Consider the following 21,184-nt stretch of genomic DNA (forward strand, 5'->3'; position numbering starts at 1 on the left):
CAAGATCCACTTAAGTCAGATTGAAAGTGTCAGAGCAGCTTCGGGATGGAAGGCAAGAGAAACGGCTGGCAGACCGTGTTTCATGGCCTGTCAGGTCAGGATACATTATCCCCCGGCCATACTGTTTCTAATTAGCCCCCCGATGTGCTGTGAAGCCCTGCCTGCCATGCACTGCAAAGTCCCCCCCCCCCGCCCCGCCCCCCGAGTCAGGCTGAGGTGGCACCTTGGCCCAGCTTGGCACCGAGACAGTTCTGAGATTGGACAGGTGGAGAGACAGGGACTGAGGGCAATAACACCCAGAAGACCATGTGGTTGGAAAGCCACTAACGTTTTTATTGAATCCTTTACCCTGCTCCCAACAGAGGGATCGGTTTCCCGGCAGAAGAAGGAATTCTAGGCAGCTCCGAATCCATCTTACGTGTCGAAGAAGAAATTACCTGTGTGGAATACGTGCGGTTGTAAACAGTCGACACCTCGGCAACAAGGGTCGTGGGTTGGACGGTTGTGTCGTGAAAAGCCTCCGACCTCGACGGTGCCGTTCACGTCCTGCTTCCCACCGGCAGCTGAACTCAGTTTCATAACCGCGTTTCCTCGCCCTCAACCACGTGGTTTTACTCGCGTCGACAGAAACCAAAACCGACGTTGACAAATGACCTTGTGCGAGAAAATCGGTAAAAGTAAATACATATTAGGGCGAATCTTTTAACTGCTGTTAACGTGAATATTAGAAGCTGCGTGCATTGAGACAAACACTTGGTTTCACGGATTATCCAGTCAAGCGCGACGGTACTCCGCAGTTACGTTCGGTGACTACTATTAATTTACTTTGTTCCTGTGCACCCGTTTCATTTCAGCTCAGTCTGAGATTCAAACCTGCTTCGTCGCACGTCTTGCACATTTTTTGCAATATTTTGACTTAAATTTCAGCTGTTTCCACTCGAGTTTTTTTTTTAAATGCAAATTGAAAATAGGCCCAAAAACAGATGGATAGAAATGTGGATAGAAAATAAATGTATTATTTTCATAGCATCGCAAAACCTGTTAGCTGGGAGTCCTGCCAGCAGTTGGCGTTGGTTTCTTTGAACCATAACCAAGTCATTTTAACTAAATCATGAGTGTAGCAGGTGGTGGTTACAAAAAACAAAAACAAAAAAACAGTTATATGAAATTATAGTTGTCATGTCAGTTTTGGAAAGTAGAAACAATATTTCCCTGCCGATAGATGCATCAGATCAGCAAACACGGGTCATTTATAGAGGCCCTAACGGGCCATGCAATTTGTAGTTTTAGATTTTGTAGGAGGGCTCGTGATATACCAGCAGTTCGGTGTAAATCAAACGTAACATCAGTGAGACCCGTGCTCTACTATTGCTCTAGATTTAGACCACTCGCTCAAACTAAAACTTGTACTGCATTTTTCACTCTTATATGACCGTTATATCCAATTGATATAACACGAAATTTAGTTTGAAATACAAACAAAGAAGATCTGGGCAGTTAACATGACCAGCGACATGAAGCGACATCATCAGAGAACCCGAAGCGACTCGTCGTTCAATCAGAGGAAAATCGGATCTTTTATGCTCGGCACAAAAGGCGTCATCCAAATTTAAAATAGTCGATGGCACATTATCACATTTACATACGCGTTAACATTCATGAGTGCGCAAGCAAGCAGAGCAGGAGGCGTGACACGTTCCACAGGGGAGCGTCTCTGGGGCGGCCTGCACTGGTGCTCGGCACAGATGGGCTGGGAAACGTCGGGAAGAGAAGTCTCGTATGATGCGCTTCACGTGCAGTTAAAGTAACCTGGGCGTTTTCTGGCTCTCTGCACTCACTTGGATTGTTTAAACATCCTGTAAAATGACAACCTCGGTTTTTCCTTAAAGCCGAAGCGGTATTAGAGGTTAAACAGGATTCGGTGGGATGAGATCTCTGATGTGGTTTGTATCTTTATGATTGTTTTGCGACAGCTGAATTAAAGGAAGTACTGATTAAACGAACTGCACGGGAGGCTTTAAACTATTCAAATCTATGCGTACACATCGGCGACTCTTCAAGCTGCAGTGTCGTAAAGGTGAATTAAAAGAAGACACGGCTTCATGTTTCCTAGTGAGTGTGCAGCTTCGCTCTCTTAGTTTAGATATTCCAGGTCTCTGGAAGACTACGACGGGGATGAACATCACTAATCCACAAGATATCTCCTCATTTGGGGGTTTTGATTGATGGCGGTGTCAAGGTTAAAATGTTGAGCTGAAGTCTGATGGACTTGAAGGCCGGAGACCACGACTGACATCGCTTCTCCCTCGCGTGGAAGTATCTGCATTTATTACGTTAACTCAATGCACTTGACGGATGTCACTTGTCTAACTATGAGGGACGGTTAAGTACGACTCAATAATCGCTGGGAACTATTCAACTAATAGTCGAAGAATAACAGTTGCTCTCGCCTGACTGTTGATAGCTGCGGTAGACTAATAAGCGAATAAACTGTCAGAGTTTGCTACGATAAGTGAAATCGCGTTTACTCAATCAGCTATTTTGCATCTCTGTCGTTATAGTCAAAGCGCCTATCGGCGATCCAGTGTCTCGTCTGGATGTACGCCCGGTTTGATCGTAGGAGCCGGTGGTAACTCTCCTCCTCCCTCATCTCCACGGCCAGACGGAAATAGTGGGCTTTGGCACTGAGATAATCCCCCACCCCCCTTCCCCTCCCCCCGTTCCTCCATCCTCCCCCTTTTCATTTCCAAGCCGGGGGGGAGGGGTGGGGGTGGGGGGGCGGCGGGACTGAAGTTGTTGCATGTGATACACTCAGGAGAAGAAAAAAGAAAAAAAAAAAAAAAAAGGGGAGGGCAGGAAAAAAAAAAAATGCATTACTCCACAAAGCAGAACGCCATGGGAACAGGATGAGGTGTAGCTCCTGCCGCTTCAATAACAGTGGAATTATTTAAAATAGAAGCAGCAGCAGCAGCGGCGGTGGAATATTTCTGAATCTATATTTAGATTGGGAGTGATGCGTCTCACCCTCGCAGCCATGTGGGGAGAGACATGGAAATGCATCAGGGTGGAGATCAATCCGACGTAGCTGCACCGTGCCATCAAAGCAAGAGCAGTCGCGGTGAACGTTTCAGCGTGACAGAAAAGAAGCTGAATTTTATTTCTACGTTTATTTCGCAAGAATATTTCAAAACCAAGCGAAATTATTAAATCTCCAAATGAGGCAGGATTTATAGAGTAGAAGCTGCGAAGTCACGGTTCCCTTGTGCAACCTTTTCACAAGCCGTCTATTTTTAGCATCCTCCGCCATCACCAGCACCAGCTGGATACAGGAATACCATCCGCCGTCCACTCGTTCACCAACCAATAACCTGACTCACTTTTCACTCGGGCAGATTTGCAAACCTTATTACTTTCCAGGACCTTGTCGCAGCAAATTGCATTGATTAGCCGGCTCTAAATCAGTTGGTCTTAATTACATTTACCTTGTATTGCTTGGCTAAGCATATAGCTCTGCATGATTGCAACTAAATTGCAATTAGCCGATGCCCCGAGTTCCCCGAGAGGAAGACATAACGGTGGTTTCATGTAAATCGATGGCAATGCAGTGGTTTGGACGGAGTCTAATCATCAGCAAAAATAATGAGGTGCTACAGAAGCTGGCGAACAATGTCACTGTTCAACGTGGATTGATTTTCACCGGCTCAGGTTACGTATCACTGTCACACTTTATATTTCTGATAATATATATTATACGATAGAGTTGGGCTTACGAGTGTTTTTATTCCATTCGTTGTATCCGGTCGAAGGAATCAGAAATTATTACCAAAAATCAAAGATGGCTTCTTTTATTGATTTCTTCTCCTATATTAACATCCACGATATTACTTTGATACCTTTCTTGCCTACAGGACACGATCACAACTTTAAAAAGACTGAGTATGAAAACTTTTCTGACCATAAGTATGTAAGTGGGTAAGTAAGTATTTTGTATATCACCTTTCACACATATAAAATTACAAAGTGCTTCACAATAATAAAACAGCCCACAAACAGCATGATTTTGAACATTTAAAAATCCCTGTTAAAATCACAATAACAACAAACAAGCGAGGACACTAGTGCAGAGATAAGCCAGTAAGAAGATAATAAATAAAATGTAGAATAGTCTGTTTTGATTAAGAAGATTCTCGTCTTTTCGGTCATTGTCATTTTATTACCTTTAAGTCTGGCAGTACAAGTCCTTAAAATCTTTGTCTAAATTAATTTAATGATAAAAAAAAAGTAACATGGCTGCAAATAACCATAATTCCAATTATCAATAATGTCATGATTATTTCCTAAATTAATTATTTGTTAAAAAAAATTTTTAAAAACCCCATTACAAATTTCCAAAGCGTAAGTTGATGTGTTCAGTCTCTCTTTCAGATGATTAAAGTTAAAAATCCAGATCTTTCTATTTGTATTCGCATTCAAATTGTCATTTGTGAGAAGCTGGAAGATACAGACGCCGACATTCCAGCTTGAAAAATAACAAACGACTAATTGATTCATTGATTAACTGATCCACCGCCGACCATCAAAAGGAGTGAGTGTTAAATAGTTAATGGCCGGGTGTGGCTGGCATAGCCAAGGCTCATGAATGAAATCATGAATTTAAAAATAAATGCACATGTTGAATTAAAGAGGCCGCTGTTTGATTCCATTGAGAAATTAAAAGAAAAAGTCCCCAAATGCAAAAAGTCAAACGGCATTTTAGTTTATTCTGTGTGTGCCGGTCTGAATGAGCGCGAGTGGCCGGTCAACAGATGGTGGTGTTGACGGGCTGCTGGGTTCATTGGCCGGCTCTGCGTACAGTTAGCAGGGGGTCACCAACAAGCCCTGGGGTGTTTGTCTCTGCCAGTCCCGTTTTATCACACACACACACACACACACACACACACACACACATACGCACACACGCAGTTGGGCTGTAAAAACCCTGCTTATCACAGCTCCATTCAGCTGTCAAAAACAACAACAACAACAAAAAAGAATAACCTACCTGAACGGTATGATTTATAGACTGAGGTTCGTACTATCCGACAAGTAAAACAATCCCGCTCGGTGCCGCCGCCGCGGATACGAAACTTTGTTCTGAAGCTCCGATTCGGTTTTAGATGAATGAGCGACAGCGCGAACGGAAGGTCAAACCGAATGCCAACTTTCAGTCAAGGAGAACATTTTTTTTGTTTGTTTTCAGCTCAAAGGAGCGTGGCATGAAGGTTATCAGCAAACACGTCAAAAAAAATAAAATAACAAAGAAATAAAAGAAACGAACGTGCAAAAAGGATGCGAGCCTTCATGTGAGTGAACGCACACACACACGCACACACGCACACGCACACGCACACGCACACACACACACGCACACACGCACACAAACACAAACGCGGCAGGTGTCTCAGACTTACCGGGAAGTAGAGAAGCAGAGCTCCGCAGAGGATGGCCTCGAGCAGGACGAGACCTGATGCTCGGATACTCTGCCAAGACAGAAATACACACCAATTAATAATCTTCTCATTTCTAAGTCAAATGAGTGTTGTTGTTGTTGTTGTTGTTTTTTAGCCACTTACGGGCATCAAAACAAGCTCCAACACAACACTGACATACAATCAGAGTGTTTATTTGGAGCTGTTCTTCATGGGATCCTGTTGAATTTAAAATCAAGAAACTCACTCCTCTTTCAGCTCTGCTCTTGTGTTTGCCACCTTCGAAGGAAAATATTTGCGCCTCTCGGAGCTAAATTCTCTTCTGCATCTGCTGGCTAACTTTGCCTTTTTTTTTTATTTTGGGGAGGAAGCCTACAGTGGGTTTATTTGAGCTTTTCCAGTGAAAGCAGCTTCCTGCCGCTGCTGGAAACAATCAATCCCGACGAGGGCGGCGGGATTAAATCAAAGCCGCTGACGCCAGAAGCTGCAAAAACCCAAAACAATGTGCTGAAAGGGGCTAAAACGTAAAGCTAAGAGTAACTGCAGGATAATTCTCTGTGGGTTTGTCACCACAAAAGACTCCAACTAAATTACAAAGCTGCCTTTGCGGGAGTCAATAGTGATCCTTTCATTTTCATGAGTATGTGTTATTATCATTCAGAAAAAACAAAGTGACATGTCTAGTTTTACTGCATGTTGCGTACATTTTTGTCACCTTTAAAAAAAAAAAAAAAAAAATCTTATAAAACAAGATCATTTATGTTCTTGGTCTGCAGAAATGTAAAAATGATGTTCTTCTCTTCTGTTAAATGTGTTTACTGGCGAAAACTCTGAAAACACCGGTCACATTGCAGGTTCAAACAAGTTCAAAACAGCAGGATATTGTAATATTTCAGGCACACTTCAAGTGGGGCTTTCTTCTTTGTTGGTTGAGAGAGAACAAAGCGTAGTGAAAGCTCCTCCCTGGAGGACTTTTAATAGAAGAGTCGGCCATTTGAGGCGCTTTCTGTGCACCTCTTGTGCAAGACATTTAGCAGCATATCGTCCTCTAACTGACAAGACGCTTGAGGGCGCTTTCAAAGAGAATAAGACAGCTGTGCCACCCATTTTTAAAAATACATACAAAAGAAAACAGAAGCTCTGTCTCTTTACGCCAGATGACTGATGTTTATCTCGTTTCAAATCAAACAAATCTGAAACCCAAAACGGACTCATTTGCTTTGCGAAAATGAGCCATTTTTAATTCTACAGAAAGTCTGTGAAGAAGCTGGAAAATGAACTAGATCAACGCAGAAGACACGAGTGGTTCTTTAAATTAGCTCATCTGCTTCATTGGTGAGAGTGATCTCTTTACTATAATAGCAGAGCGCTCAGGTAGATATTCAGAAATGCGTGTCTAATGCTTACAACAAAGCCATTAACTAAGGCAATTAAACAATAGACAAAAACAGGACGTTTCGGAGGATTTCACACGTTCGCTCCAAAGTTGATTTCTTTTTTTTTTTCAATACTTCGAAGCTGCCTGAACGCAGAATAATACGTGTGTAGAAGTATTCGAAACACACTCCTTGACCCTAGATTGTTAGCACCGTATTACACTGACGCATCTATAAAGACTTGATACCTGACCATTGATGTACGTACAATCTTTTTCTTACTTTGTGTTTTGTATTCATGGAGTCATGCTTTCACAGTGCACCTTTCAAGGTAATGCGGCGAATATATTCCTCTGTAAAATCATCCAATTAGACGACAGTGACATCGTCAGCCAGGTGTCAACATTTTACATTTCTCCCTGCCGCATTTCACAATAAAAAAAATATATTAGACCTGATTAATGTACATATACAGCATAATATGAATGAAATACAAGGTCTCAACTGTGAAAGAAAGAGGCGGTCAGCTATGATGTATAAATCAGAGTACACAAGCTTTTGTGCTGCCGCTCGCGAACACCGGTCGCTGTCCAAGGTGCTGATTTGGAGTTGATCTAAAGTGTCTGAGGCGTTTGAAAATGATTTCAAAGCTTTATTGTGACCACCAACATATGGATATCACTGGTTTATTCATCCGAAGGGCTTTTGATGACCATATGTCCCAGAAAACATCAAACACCTGGCGGATGTCATGTTGTAATTGTGAAATAAATTAGTGTAGTTCTCTCTTCTCCACCGTTGAGTTTCCAAACACGCACTATAACATATCAGTACGTCGTGATGCCCACCTTACTCCTGCGAAAGTGGTATATGAGCACCATGCTGATGAAGACGATCAGCATGCAGAGGCACTGGAAGGAGACCACGGCCATGCGAAGAGCGCCGTCCTCTCTCGCCACGCAGGGGGTGTCGTCTTTACAGTAGGCGCAGCCCTGCTGGCACGGCAGGCAGTCGCTGGCGGACCCCTCGTCTGCGTTGGGACCGCTGTCCGCTGCTTTTCCCTTTTTCCCCATCCCTGTCAAAGACGAGTGAAATTTTTTTTTTAAAAAGTGTTGACGAGTGAAAAAAAAACAGTTCCAAACGTTCAAGTATCAGGAGGAAGAAACACACCCGGTTGTTTTCCTGTCATTTGGCTGATCAGTATCACATTTGGACAAGCAGGTTTTTATTTTTCCTTTTTCTTCATTTTACATTTTGTCCATAATATTTCACGATGTAAAAGAGGACAGAAGCACACTGCGTCGCAGCAATGATCATTTTTAAGTTTCCTAGTTATTGAATTTTCCAGTGGATCTGCTGAGATGAAGTCCTTTTATTGGCAGAGCGAAGTGTCCCGAGTACATACCTACGCTCGTCCCTCTCTGACCTTACAGGGAGTCATCGACGTTGTGTCAACGTGAGAAAGATGGATCTATATGTGTGAACATGAAAAGTCAACACTGCTGCACCTTGTTCAGTCGCTGGCATATCATACGAGGCTGATGACTGCGGCTCCCTGGTAGAAAGCACACAGAGACATCGCCAGCGCTTTGTTATCTAATCTTGGCAAGGACCGGGACGATTGGCGAGTCCGTGCTTTTTTTTTTTTCTTTTTTTTTGTTGAAGCTTGGCTCGAGACCTGGCCGCGGAATTGCCACTCGAGGTCGAGGTACAAACCGACCACTATGACTGCTTTCTGCAGACCAAAAAACTGAAAGAGCACACAGGGTGGCAGAGCGAGCGCTAAAAAAGAAACTAAACTAAGGTAAGAACCAAACAAACCCAGGGGGACAACAAAAAGCAAGTGGACTTGTTATTGGTTCGTGTAGAAATCCCTTGAGAGATGCCCATATGGTTGGACAGATAACGCATTTTGGACTTAAAGAGCTTTTATAGGGGCTTTATAGAAAACATCCATTGTCTCAGAGATTTGCAGGGATTTCGCCTTTAAAAAGAAACTGGCCTATTTTTCAAAGCTATGACTCTGCACATCATTGATCCCTTCAAAAAGGACTACTTATCTCCGTAGCAATGAGTCATATTCCTTTAGCTCATTTCTTATTGGTTTGTTGCTGCTACATTTGCGTGGCACGTAGAGGGAGCTCGGCTACGGGAACTTCTCTCCCGTATTTATATGCAAGATCCACGGTGGAAGATCACTGTGAGACAAAAGGAAAGTGAGCTGCGCAGGCTTCCTCTGCAAAGGAGTGTCAAGGATGTCCCCTTGTGGATTAACAGGCTTGTTATTGGCCCCATGGTGGGCCAGACTGCAGCACTACGCCTCGCTAACAGGCTTGCCTTTCCTCTCTATTGTTGTGTTCTCAAACACACACACACACACACACACACACACACACACACACACACACACACACACACACACACACACACACACACGCGAACACGTGAGTTTGTGTGCAAGCACAGCACAGCACAAGCAGGCAGAAGCAGACAGCACGGTTTTGAAGCTTTCTCTCTTTTTACTTTTCTGTGCACGAAGGAAGGAGTTAGGAGTTAAAAAAAAAAAAAATGGGTGCAATAAGATGGTGCAAAGACTGAGGGAAGGAAAAGGAAGGAAGGAAGGGAGGAAGGAAGGAGGGAGGGAGGGGGAAAAAAAATGGATGGAGAAAGGTGGTAAAATTGAGACGGGCAGAGGAACACCGCTGCATGAGGTTCGAGTGGGTTGAAATTAAAAGTATGGCAGAGAAAGTGATGGAGGGCAGGTGAGCTCCACCGGGGTTCTGTGTCTGCAAAAGCCTTTCTTTTTTTTTTTAAATTAACTCACAGCAGACGGAGTAAACTGGAACTACCATTAAAAAGATATTCCCCCATCTCAAACCAGATTAGCCTCTCCAGGTACCGGGGGCCGCTTCAATTTTCCGACAGGGCGGACACGGTTCTTCCAAATACGTTTCTAAACCATATCTGACTCATGGTTTTATTTTTAGCTCCAAAATTCACTTAACCCCCTTTTTTTTTTTTAAACTCCTATTTTATGCTTAATTAACTATATTCACCAAAATGTAATGGTGGAAGTTGCATACCAAAACAAAACAGGTGGGGATTGACTCAATTTCAAAGTCAGCCTCAAGTGGCCATTCAAGGAACTGCCGCTTGATTACCCACCTGCTAACGTGCTAAATTATCAGCTTCTAGATGCTGACGACGAGGAGTCTTTTGGCACCTGTTTCTGGCAGTTGCCCAGCGGCGTTCCTCAAACTTAACCACTCGAACGCCAAAGCATAGCGGACACACGACTTCCCGTGTCGTAATCGCGAGCTCGCAAGTTCCATTTGACAGCAGCAAAGCAGAAAAAAAAAAAAAGGTCTATTTCAAGGATTCCCAAAAATGGACATTTAAGCTGGTTCTGACTGGGCCCCTTTAAAAAGGGTTTTAAAGATGTCATGTGACAGGACGACGTTTCCAATTCGGCTTTCGGGCTCGCGGAAACTCGTGCTGACTTAATCACGTGTCGAACACCTCCGCCAAGAAAACACACTCCTCTGGGAGTCTTCCGGTGATCGATTTGTCGTGACTTACTTGTGAAGCCGCTGACGGCCACCCTGTCGGGATGGTAGAATCCTTTCTTGCAGTGGCACGTGTACTTGTCCAGGACAAATCCTTGACCGCGGGTCGGCAAACACTGCGAAGAGAAGAACACGTAGACGTCAGCCCACACGGAGGGTAAATGTTCTGATGAGGCGCCAATGTAAAAAGCAATTAAAATATGTCATTGCAAAACCAAAAAGTCAAGTCTGCAGATGATGTTCAGTAAATGGGCCGTGCGGATCAAACGTCTAAGCGGGAGGGACATCGGTCTAATTATTTAAGTTGTGAGATTCCCCTCTCTATCTGACTGTGCCTTCTCCCTGCTCAATATTAAATTAGTGAAGCGTCCTCCGTTTGATTGAAAAGTCTGATAGGAAACAGACTGAGGGCTGCTGAGAAAAACACGAGGGGCGTCAGGGGGCATTCTTGGCAGACTTTGTGTGCTGTTTGCCAAATTACAAGATATAATTAATAGCTAAATTAAGACCAGACTTATTTGCCTGATTAGAGGAGAAGCATTAATTCCATTTCTTGTGGGAACGAGATTCCATCTCCTCTTCTGTACGAGCACGTTCGGGTCACCGACATAAGCCTCCATTTCTTCCTCACTTTTTTGCCCCCCCCCCCCCCCCCCCACCCCCCCTCCTCAACAATAACAATAACTCTTATTTTCACACAACGCGAACGTGTCTTTTCTTAGCCGAGATGATAATGACTTACGAGTCCCAGGAAACGACGAAGGGATGGAGGCCCCAGAATAGCAACGGGCACTTCAGCTGACACTTGACACGCCGTGAAGTGTTTGTGACCTGACTGAGAGATCTCGAGGCAAGGCCGGTGGTAGCGTCTAAATGAAGGACCAGTCACTGCGATGCTCTTCACAACGGACTGGACTCGGCGCGTCTTAAGAGGCAGCTATTTGTGACTCCCGCTCTCTCAAGGTCCTTGGTGAGGTCTGAATGTATTTTTTTTTTCTCTTCTCAGTCTGAGAGAGTCGGCCGCACGGTCGGAGCCTTGAGAGGCCGGCCGAGACTCGAAAGCACAAGGTAATTACCGGGTTACTATTCAGCGGACAAGTTCCTCAAATAAATTCCACTGAAGAGACCAAAAGTGTTTGAAGTGGCACTACAGTAATCTGTTGAAGACGCCTTGCCTCTTTTCAGCGGTGACAGCCTCGAAAAAGAGGGCTTTTGATCTTAAAATCGTAAACCTGTGTACGGCACTTTGCCACCGCGGCATCTTGACGGTATATCATACCCGCATGGTCTGATTTCTAGACAGCTTGCTTTGTATTTAACATAATTTTTTACATATTAGCCCCCAGATGTTTTGAACCTATACCACACCGCCACTTATTTTTTTACTGGTCGATAAAAACGTCCCAGACAGCATTCAAAAATTGAATTCATGATGTTTTACTAAAAAAAAAAAAAAAAAAACAGACAGAAAAGTTCTGTCGATTCTGGTTTGTGGTTGTACTTCGGACAGCATATTACAAAGCTTCACTTGAAATGAATGAGTTTACATCAACAAATGGGGAAATTTATTTTCGTTTCCATCCTATGGGGGCGTAAACCTCGGGTTAATGTCCAAACTTGGTGAAGTCTTCGTCATTTACCACTATATAACGTACGTTTGGCGCTGAAACTCGCCGCTATCGTCAACGTCTTTCGCACTCAGCCACCGCCATCCGGTTTCCGATTGGTCGAACCGTTCAGAGCGGCCACGCCAACCTTAACGCAAACAGGGACCGAAGCTGTCCCGCCGATGTTTGCGACTAGTTTGCCGATCGTTGTGGTGCATTTTAATTTAAAGAGCCTGATATTCCTCTCGGGAGGTGGTGAAGATCAAACCAGAGCTAAAAAAAAAATGAGAAAAGAAGAATACAAAATTGGACTTCAATTCTTCTCGTCTCCAGAAAAATGACTCCAAATGAATGTTTATTTTTGCTAAAATTGTAAATAGGCACATGTCCAGTACCCGACTCCTCCTAAATGGAAGAAAGCAAACCAGCAGGAGTAAAGATTCTCTTTTAATGACTGTTTTTAATGTTTCAATCAATGTTCTTAATTGTTTTAAAATGTCCTTTTCTTTTGCCCTCTGTTTTGATGCTTTTAATGGTTTTATGTGAAGCACTTTGAATTGTCTTGTTGAAATGTGCTCTACAAATAAATGTACCTTGCCTTGCCTAGAGAACAAAATTATAGATAATATAGTGTGTTATTATGAAATTATTACAAAAAAAGCTTTTTTTAGCAGAGTGAAGTATAGAAACAAATTGCAGGATACTTTCTTCGATCTAATGCATTTCACTGTGATTGCACTGCTAGTTTTAACCAGATTCCTTGTTTTAAAATAAATCAAATCTTGGATTTTTCTTGTTTCGGGTCAGATTGTTTTATGGACAGCAACAGAAACAGCACACATTGGTTAACCCAACTTGGTCAGTCTGAGATACTTAAATTGAAGAGCTCACTCACTGCTTATAGGAAGCAGTTTGCATTTCAGCAGTTAGTTTAATCTAATGCATCCCGCGGCCATCGAAGCCACCGGATGAATCTGCAGGATAGATGGTGCGCCGGACTGGCGTCTCTCACTTTGATTTAGGCTGCTGAGTTGTGCTCTCCTTCGTCAGAATCCGCCCGGCGTGGCTTTAAATTAGGACTGCGGTGAAAAATGACTCAGGTAACCGATTTCAACTCTGATTCCCCAACAGCCGTCTCCTCGGGACAGGTGGAGCGTGCTGCAGCTACCGCCTGCCACTGTTAATATGCCCACCTCACGGAGACGCCAGGAGAAACAGCCAGAGACAGGTGTGTGTGTGTGTGTGTGTGTGTGTGTGTGTGTGTGTGTGTGTGTGTGTGTGTGTGTGTGTGTGTGTGTTTGTGTGCGTGTGTGTGACTACGCATATTTTCAGTGTGTGTGTGTGTGTGTGTGTGTGTGTGTGTGTGTGACAGGGAGAGCCAGGAATAGCCCTGGCAGTGCATCCCACTCCTGCCCCGCTGCGGTGACTGATGCAGGCACTTGGACGCGAAGTACGTTGAACGAAGGGGAAGCAGCTACCTGCCATCAGTCCCACGTGAGCTCAGCCAGAGACAAGAGGCATTTCAACAGGCCAGAAAACGCATGGGTTCGGACCCGATTTGTAAAAGGTCGCCACTCAGGCTGAGACACCTTGGACAAATGTCAGGTGCGATGTAAGGTTATATCGAGATTTCTGCTCCAAGATGAAACCCTCTTCATTTCAAAAGCATCGCATCTGTTCGTACATAAGAAAAAAAAGAAAAAAGAAATGACATTAAGCAGCAACTTAAAAGGTGCCCCGTTAGTTTCTGACCGCTCGTAACTGCGCTGTGAACCAAATCCCTGTTTCGGCACGCAGGTGATGTAATGCACATTCCTGCCAGATGTTTTACGCCATGCCGGCGGTCAACGGGTGGCAATCATGCACCAGCGAGAAGCCGAAAAAGTAGACCGCAAGTTTCCCAACGATGATGAATGTGTGGAAGGTTTTGAAGAGGGAAAATAAATTCAGCCAATTTTTTAAGGCCTCGCAGATAGACACGGTGACATTGTCTGAAAACCATCGAATGTAACGTGGACCTTTAACGTCCCTTTAGTGTCTGAGATCCCTGGTGTCTGAGTAACGAATCTGAAGTAACAATCAGAGGAATCTTCGCTTTGGTTTTTTTGGTGGCACCTATGGTGATAAGTGGCGATTGCCGATGTGGTAATTACAGCTTTTGAACTTCCCTTCCAAGAGGTCCAAACAGTGTCCCCTGTTCGAACGTCAGTCAGTCGGCGGTTGAAGAGCGAGATTGTGGTGTTAAGCTCCGCCCACCCGCCCTCTCTGGCCAATAACTTCATTGACATTTACGTCAATGAAAATCTTTGAGATTATTAATTTTAATATAAGAATTTAAACATTTAGTCAGTTGAAAGATCGTCAGCAGTAATTTTTTGCCTCATTTTACCACTATATCTTCGAGCAAAATGCCAAAGTGACATTGGTTGAAATGTTTGTTGTTGTTTGTTCTTTTCCCCTATTTTGATGATATATTTTTCACTATGTTTTGTAATGTGACTAAACAATGTATTAATTATTACAAGAAATAATACGCAGATTATTCAATAACGAAAAGATGAAGTTACATTTTTAAAATCAATATACTAGTGTAAATAACATGCGTAAAATACTGTCATATTCTGTAGCATTATATTATGATAAAAAAAATTACAGCTATTTTCTTTCTGCTTATAAAACATGCTGTTATAATATTTCAAATCAAGCACACACAAGCAATGACCTACTTCTATATGCATGACATCTGCCATTAATTATAGCTGAAGTTCTGTTGACAGAAAGCAACTCAAGCTGACATGTTGTTCTTTCTCTAATAAGCTGAAGGCACTAAACTGCGTTGGCAGAGAGCAGAAGTCACTCGAAATTGCCGACAATTCATTCGGTCTAAAGTAGAAGATTAAAAAAAATAATATTGCGTTTGATTGTACAGAAGCTTAAAGAATATTAAAGATGTGAATCTATTTCTTCTGCACAAGAGACGATGGCAAATAAAATAAGAAATAGTGTCTGTTACAGTTCTGTCACCAGCATGACCTGCAGAGATCAGTAAACACGATCCACCTCATTTATTCTTTATGACAGTCACGTGTGAGAGAGACACCCGGAGCTCGTACTGTATGCCTCCAGCACCCGCGGGTTCCCCCCACCAGCGCTACTCATTCTTGCTTACATCCCAGCTGTGGCAGCTGTCAATCCCGCACACTTTGACATGCTAATTGCCATGGTGACATGTGTGTGACCGCGAGCGAGGGCCTTTTTAATCGGAGTGCGTCACGCTGTGAGGCCACCGCGGTCCGCCTGCAACAGAGCACTTGGAACGGGCCGTAGGAAATAGAAAGAGACGCTGTTTTTCGGTGGTTTGTGTGATATTTCTTACTTTAGTTGTTGTTTCTAACATGACAGATTTGAACCATTAATGTATTTTAATATCTTGGCTTCATCAGTTTGTGATCTACAGCATCTGCTGGGGTGGTGGCGCCATCTTGTTAGTTTCCAAGCGGTTTGGAGCCAGAAGTGACCATATTTGTACGAGCTGTGGGGGGAGCGAGGGGATCTGACTAATTGGAAACCTGCCGATACTAAGTCCCGCCTACCAATAACTGTAACCTGACTGCGCCGCTGGCCTGTCAATCAAACAGACACACCTCCAAGAACAAGTTTTTTTTTTTTAAATCTTATTTTCTAATTAATGACGGGATTATTTTCAGATGGACCCCCAGAAAATGAATAATAATCTCTGGGTGGACATTTTTTTAAAGGAATATAATGAAAATAATGTTCAATGCCTGAGCCAGACACGTTTTGAAACTGAGCTAAATTTAAGGTGTGGTTTGTGCATGACTGTTCACTCCTTCTATATATATATGTATACACACTTTCTCCAGACATCAAACACAGTCGTTCTCCTCCATCACCTCTCCGTGGCATGAAGCGGGGGAATAAACCCAACTCCAAGCACTAATTGATGCGGAGGCCAGGCATCTTCCACCTGACCAGGAAAGCAGGAACTATTTTAATTCTGCTGGCTAATTAGCGCCTGCCGAGGCCTCTTCCTCTCTTTGAAATAAGCCCACGCTCTTCCGGTCCAGCGTAGTGCCTAATCAACCGCTAATAGGCCTCTGTAGATATTTGTAATGATACTACAGAGTGCAACATAAACCCTGAGGAAAGCTTATCATCCTATAATTACAGATTGAACTATAGCATACACAGAGAGGAGGTTAAAAGGAGGAGGAGGAAGAGGAAAAGGAAGAGGAAGAGGAAGAGGAAGGCAATTTATCCTGCACATACAGAACAGAGTCTGTTTGCATGCAGCCTGTTGTAAATCACCAGCTCAAGATTTGTATGAAGGCACGAGGGAAATTAGAAGATGCAGGAAGTTTGTGTTTGTTTTGAAGGGGGGGAAAAAAACAAAAACAAAAAAAACAACACGAGTTGTACATGGTCTGTTAAACACTGGAACATCCTGCTGAAATTCAGCTCACGACTCTGAGCCTAATGAGATCCTTACAATGAAATAAATGCACGCACGTGTTCGTTTATTTTACTAATTAGGATAAAGTGACGGCTCGTGGTGGTGGTGGTGGTGGCGGGGGTGGGGGAGGGGGAGGTATTATTCAGCAAGTGCAAAAAGTTGTATTATAGAGAGAATCACCATGGTGATATCACCGGGGTCGTCTCGCTTTGGGATTGCAAACTGCATATTTTAACAGAAAAGAGTGATCAGTGATTCTGAACTGAAAAGCATGCAGTCTAAAAAAAACAACAACCTACCAGGTCTTGACAAAAAGTTGCATTATGAAAAGCAGATTATTCTAATTATCCCAGTGGGTTTGAAAAGGGTTGGGCTCTGCGCTGCGGTGGATAAACAAACTGTGGTTTCAGACGTTATTGTGTAGTTTATTATATCGCCTCCAACTCATACGGCATTTAAAATTGTTCAATATGGATCCTCTATTTTTAACACTAACGTAAGGAATATACTCACAAATATAGTTCCCACTGGACAGTCACACATCCTGCACGTACTGAATACATTAAAAAGAAGGAAAAATCAGTCCTATGTTAAGTAAACGTTCACCGAGCCCTCTGAGTAATTGACCATCATGGAGAACACCACGGGTGCAGTCGGCTTCACGTTTAACGGACCCTCGGAGCGGCGAGGCTGAACGTACAATCGCGATTCCCGTGTTCGTGTGCGTTTGCGTATGAGAGCGAGTGGACGAAACACTGCGGGAGCGCTGCGCTGGACGGGCCGCGGCCCGGGCGCTCGGAGGGACAAGCGAGACGGCCAGCCAGGCCTTTAAACGAGGTCAACTGGCGGGAGTTGACCGGGGCAGAGCTGCACGGACGGCGGGGGCCTCGCTTTGGGGCGGCGTCCAAAGACCAGAGCCTAAACACCAGCGAGATAAACACTCTGGCCCTGAGGGAGCTCCACGCTGCCATCGGGCTGGGCCGGGGCAAACGCATGCAGCTCCTCGGTGCGCGCAACGGACACACCGCTTGGAAAACTGCTTTCGTGGGGACATTCACAGCTCACGCGAGCGTCAACGGGAACTCGGCCGGGCACATATTGATCCCGCGCTCACGTAGCAAAACGCACAGCGATGTTGACTCTTGCAAGTTCTGCGATTAGATTAGAAACAACAAATGAGCACAATTATGCACAAACGAGGATCATGATCGCTGGAAAAGAGCATCAGGAATAAAAAATAAACAATAAAAAGCCTTCTGGATACTCCGTGGCAGCCTGGTGGGGGCGCATATAGGGTCGTAGGTGACGGAGGTCTGGGACCGTCTGCTGCTGTGGCCCACTGCTACCATGACATGAAATCCAGATAACTGATGTAAAGTGGGTGGATGGTTCAAAACCTCTAGTGGGAAAAGCATCTCTGGTAGATGGCAGGTTTCCTCGAGGCAACACAGGCTTGAAAATACCTTCCTAAGACCTAAACTGAAGACTGGTTAACGTCTTCAATCTTTCCATCCGCGTCCGTCACTCTATCTTTGCCGAGTTTTATCCTTTGTAAGCATGCAGCTGTACTTCATTTCCCATCCAATCTCATGGGGCCCTAGACAAATGTTTTACTGCTACATTCGTCTCTTCATCTCGTCCTCCCTGGGCCGACTGTTTGCTTTGCGCCTCGGCTTTGCGGTGTGCTGCCGAGGCTGGGCGAAGAGCGTATGTAAGACTTTGCCCGGTGGGGAGGGGGGGGGATGCAAGTGTACTCAAGTCTTCAAAGTGTTTCCATGTAAATTCGGAGTTCCAGCATTATCCACACAGCCAATTAGCGGGACGGCGGTTAGGGAAAGGGACAGCGCTGCCAGGGGTTAAAAACCAGAGGTGTCCTGTGATCTGTCGTCCCTCTGTGTTACGGCCATCAGCCCTCTACGTCGATGTGTCCATCTCCAACCCCCCCACCCCCCACACACACTCTGAACAGACAGGGCTGCGGGGACACAGAGCATCTTACCTGTGTCCAATGTGGGATGGATTTTTTTTTTTTTCATCAGTGGCCCCATTTAATCTTAGATGACAGTATTACTCAATATTTTTGCATTATTTTGGTTTGAAATGTTGGAAAAGTTGCATTCTTTTCCAAAAATACTGAAACGGGAAGTCTACCATGTGTCACGTGGAGACGTACCGCTTATGTGACGAGGCTCCATAAAGCTTTTTTTTTTTAAGCAGGAAGCTGCACAAAACACTACAAACGGACTTAAGTGGCATCACCTGGGTTTTATTGTGAGAAATGTAGGCGCCAGGTTTTGACACTGAAGAAATATAAAAGGCATTGATGTCTGTAGTTCTGATGATTTGATTTTAAAGTGAAAATCAGACCCCAGCAGCGTAACACACTACAAGGCTAGTTTATCAGAGCGCTCTTTCAACTTATATTCACATGTTTTGAACCAGACTGTGGTGGCATGACGTTGGTAATGCATATTCAATGTTCTAGCACCTACGAGGACTTTAACAAACTGCTTCCAAGACGTTACACTCCATCTGCAGAGCTACAGACGGATCTACATCTGCGTTCATTCCTTAATCTTTCTGTCTCCAGCGAAAAAGATAATCACACTATTTTTTTTTTGGTCCTTTTTTTTTTTTTTTTCAGGACCTAATATCCTAGCCTCTCTCTACTCCTTTACCACGACGCTGCGTAATTCGCCGGCACAAAAGGATTTGCTCAAATTGAAGGCTGAGTTTAAATCTGTTTGTGCACAGCGGTATTCTGTTTCCTTTTCTGTCACAGACCCTTATCAACTCCGAAGCATAATCACAGCTTTGGTGAGATCACTGTAGATAATTAGCAATTACCCTATTTATAGGCTCCTGAACAAAATCTTAACAGGCAACATAGCAAGGAATGCCATTAATTAGGACGCTTCAAGACGCTTCTCTTCCCCCCAAATTCGCTTCAAGACGCTTCTCTTCCCCCCAAATTGCTGAAATGGGATTTAGCGGGCTGAAAGGGGCCGTGGCCTGGTGTGACACTATTCTCGACACAAGTCCCCCCCCCCCCCCGCCCCCCCACACACCTCCGAACCACAACGCTGCGGTGTATCTAACAACCGGTGTGGGGGTGGGATTCCCAAGATAGTAAAAAAAAAAAACTTGCTATTTTTGTCTCACAATGCGCATCGGGGCCCGCAGATGAACCGATAAGCACTTTTGTTGAATGAGTGCAGAGGGAACACTTTGTTGGGAAATCTGTCAGAGAAACAAGCAGATAAACGTTACTCACCGTTGCTCAGCTAATGTGTATCACTTTCACACGGAGGCTCTGGGAGGTTTCTGAGTTAACGGCATGTCGAGTGAAAGATGAAGATCCAGTGAAGAATGACATATTTGGATGTGACATACAAGCGCGCGGGACCTGAGGTAACCGGTAACCGGAAGAAGACTCCATAATTCAGCTTTTAGGCTCTGATTTGTACCTCTTTATGTAGTTAGCCTGCATTAAACCTGATTCTTCTTTTTTTTTCTTTTTTTTTTTAAGTAATGTCATAATATAGGCAATATGTCTGGCCGGCAATAATTGCACCATAAAATCTTTCTTAATTTTGGAGTAAAAACCCTCAAAAAAAATTAGGAACTGGATAACAAGACTATTAAATTACACAAATGACACATAAAGTTACATCTAATTGCATGTTTAATTGCTTTCGGTATTGTGTTCTGAGGGCATTTTAGCAGGGGAATAGTAGTACAACCCCAGACTTTCAATTACAGTGTATTTGCCATTTAGAAAAGGAAAAAAAAAATAAAATAAAAAAAGCCAATTTCTCATCGTCTTGTATTTTTCTCAAATGATTGCTGGTGCAAAAGACAAGTCATTACGGGACAGAATGAGGTCTAAAACTTTCGCATGCGACCGAGGCTTAAAATCCATCTCATTTGTGACCCAACTGATTAAATGAATGTCGGTGTTTCAAAAAATGAATCCCATCAGTTTAACCTGTCATATGTCCTTAAATGCGAAGTGAATAAATTAACCAAATTAAGGAAATCACATTGTGTTATCCGAAAGATGTGCCGGCAGCTGTACGTCACAGCCTCGAAATACATGTTCTCCCGCAGATAAAGTGCTCGTTGTCGAAGCTACCGACGCGATTGCGTGGCCATTTGTCAGATCTCTAAGTTATAGGCGAGGCTGCAAGTGAAGATTGCAGGACAAGAAACAATGAGACGTAAATCACACAAACAATGCGTGATGTGAACGGCTTGTGTCGCAGGTCACCGCTGAGGTTCATGCCAATCAGCTGGTTTTCCTTTCTTTCTTTTTTTTTTTAAATCCAACCACGGGCTCGATCGATGTGAAAGTTCACCGGTACTGGACGAGTAGGACGGATTCTTTTATTCCCTACGGCTGAGTGCATCCGTTCCAACGTGAGGGCCAAAATGTGGGGATCAAAATATGTTTACATATTCACTGTTGGGACAAAAAGTGTAAATCTGTTCAGTAAAATTGTGAGGACTAAAAAAAAAATCTGTTTGCGCAAACAAGACTGAAAGGGACTAAATCGTGCACACAGAAAACGTTGCAGGGACAAAAATCTGTTGTCACGGTGTAGATGAAATTAATTAAAAACTAAAATAAATATTTACCCCTTTTCCTTTTGGGTATGAAAGTCAGATTGCACACAGTTACCTCGTGGAGACA

The 21,184-nt window shown here is 43.8% G+C and overlaps 1 protein-coding gene across 2 annotated transcripts in view; it reads right to left on the minus strand.

Annotated features, from left to right (window-relative positions):
* gpr158a (G protein-coupled receptor 158a) overlaps positions 1 to 21,184 on the minus strand; it is a 61,750-nt gene that overhangs the window by 20,290 nt on the left and 20,276 nt on the right. For both annotated transcript variants that reach the window (XM_069159727.1, XM_069159728.1), the window contains exons 3-5: positions 10,424 to 10,526; positions 7,693 to 7,919; positions 5,451 to 5,519 (exon numbers count right to left, since the gene is read on the minus strand). In XM_069159727.1, coding sequence (XP_069015828.1) covers positions 5,451 to 5,519; positions 7,693 to 7,919; positions 10,424 to 10,526 — 399 coding nt within the window. The remainder of the gene's footprint in view (positions 1 to 5,450; positions 5,520 to 7,692; positions 7,920 to 10,423; positions 10,527 to 21,184) is intronic.

The sequence above is a fragment of the Embiotoca jacksoni genome, unplaced genomic scaffold (assembly GCF_022577435.1).
Source record: "Embiotoca jacksoni isolate LCO1_2020_lvr unplaced genomic scaffold, fEmbJac1.0.p SCAF_25, whole genome shotgun sequence".
NCBI lineage: Eukaryota > Metazoa > Chordata > Actinopteri > Embiotocidae > Embiotoca > Embiotoca jacksoni.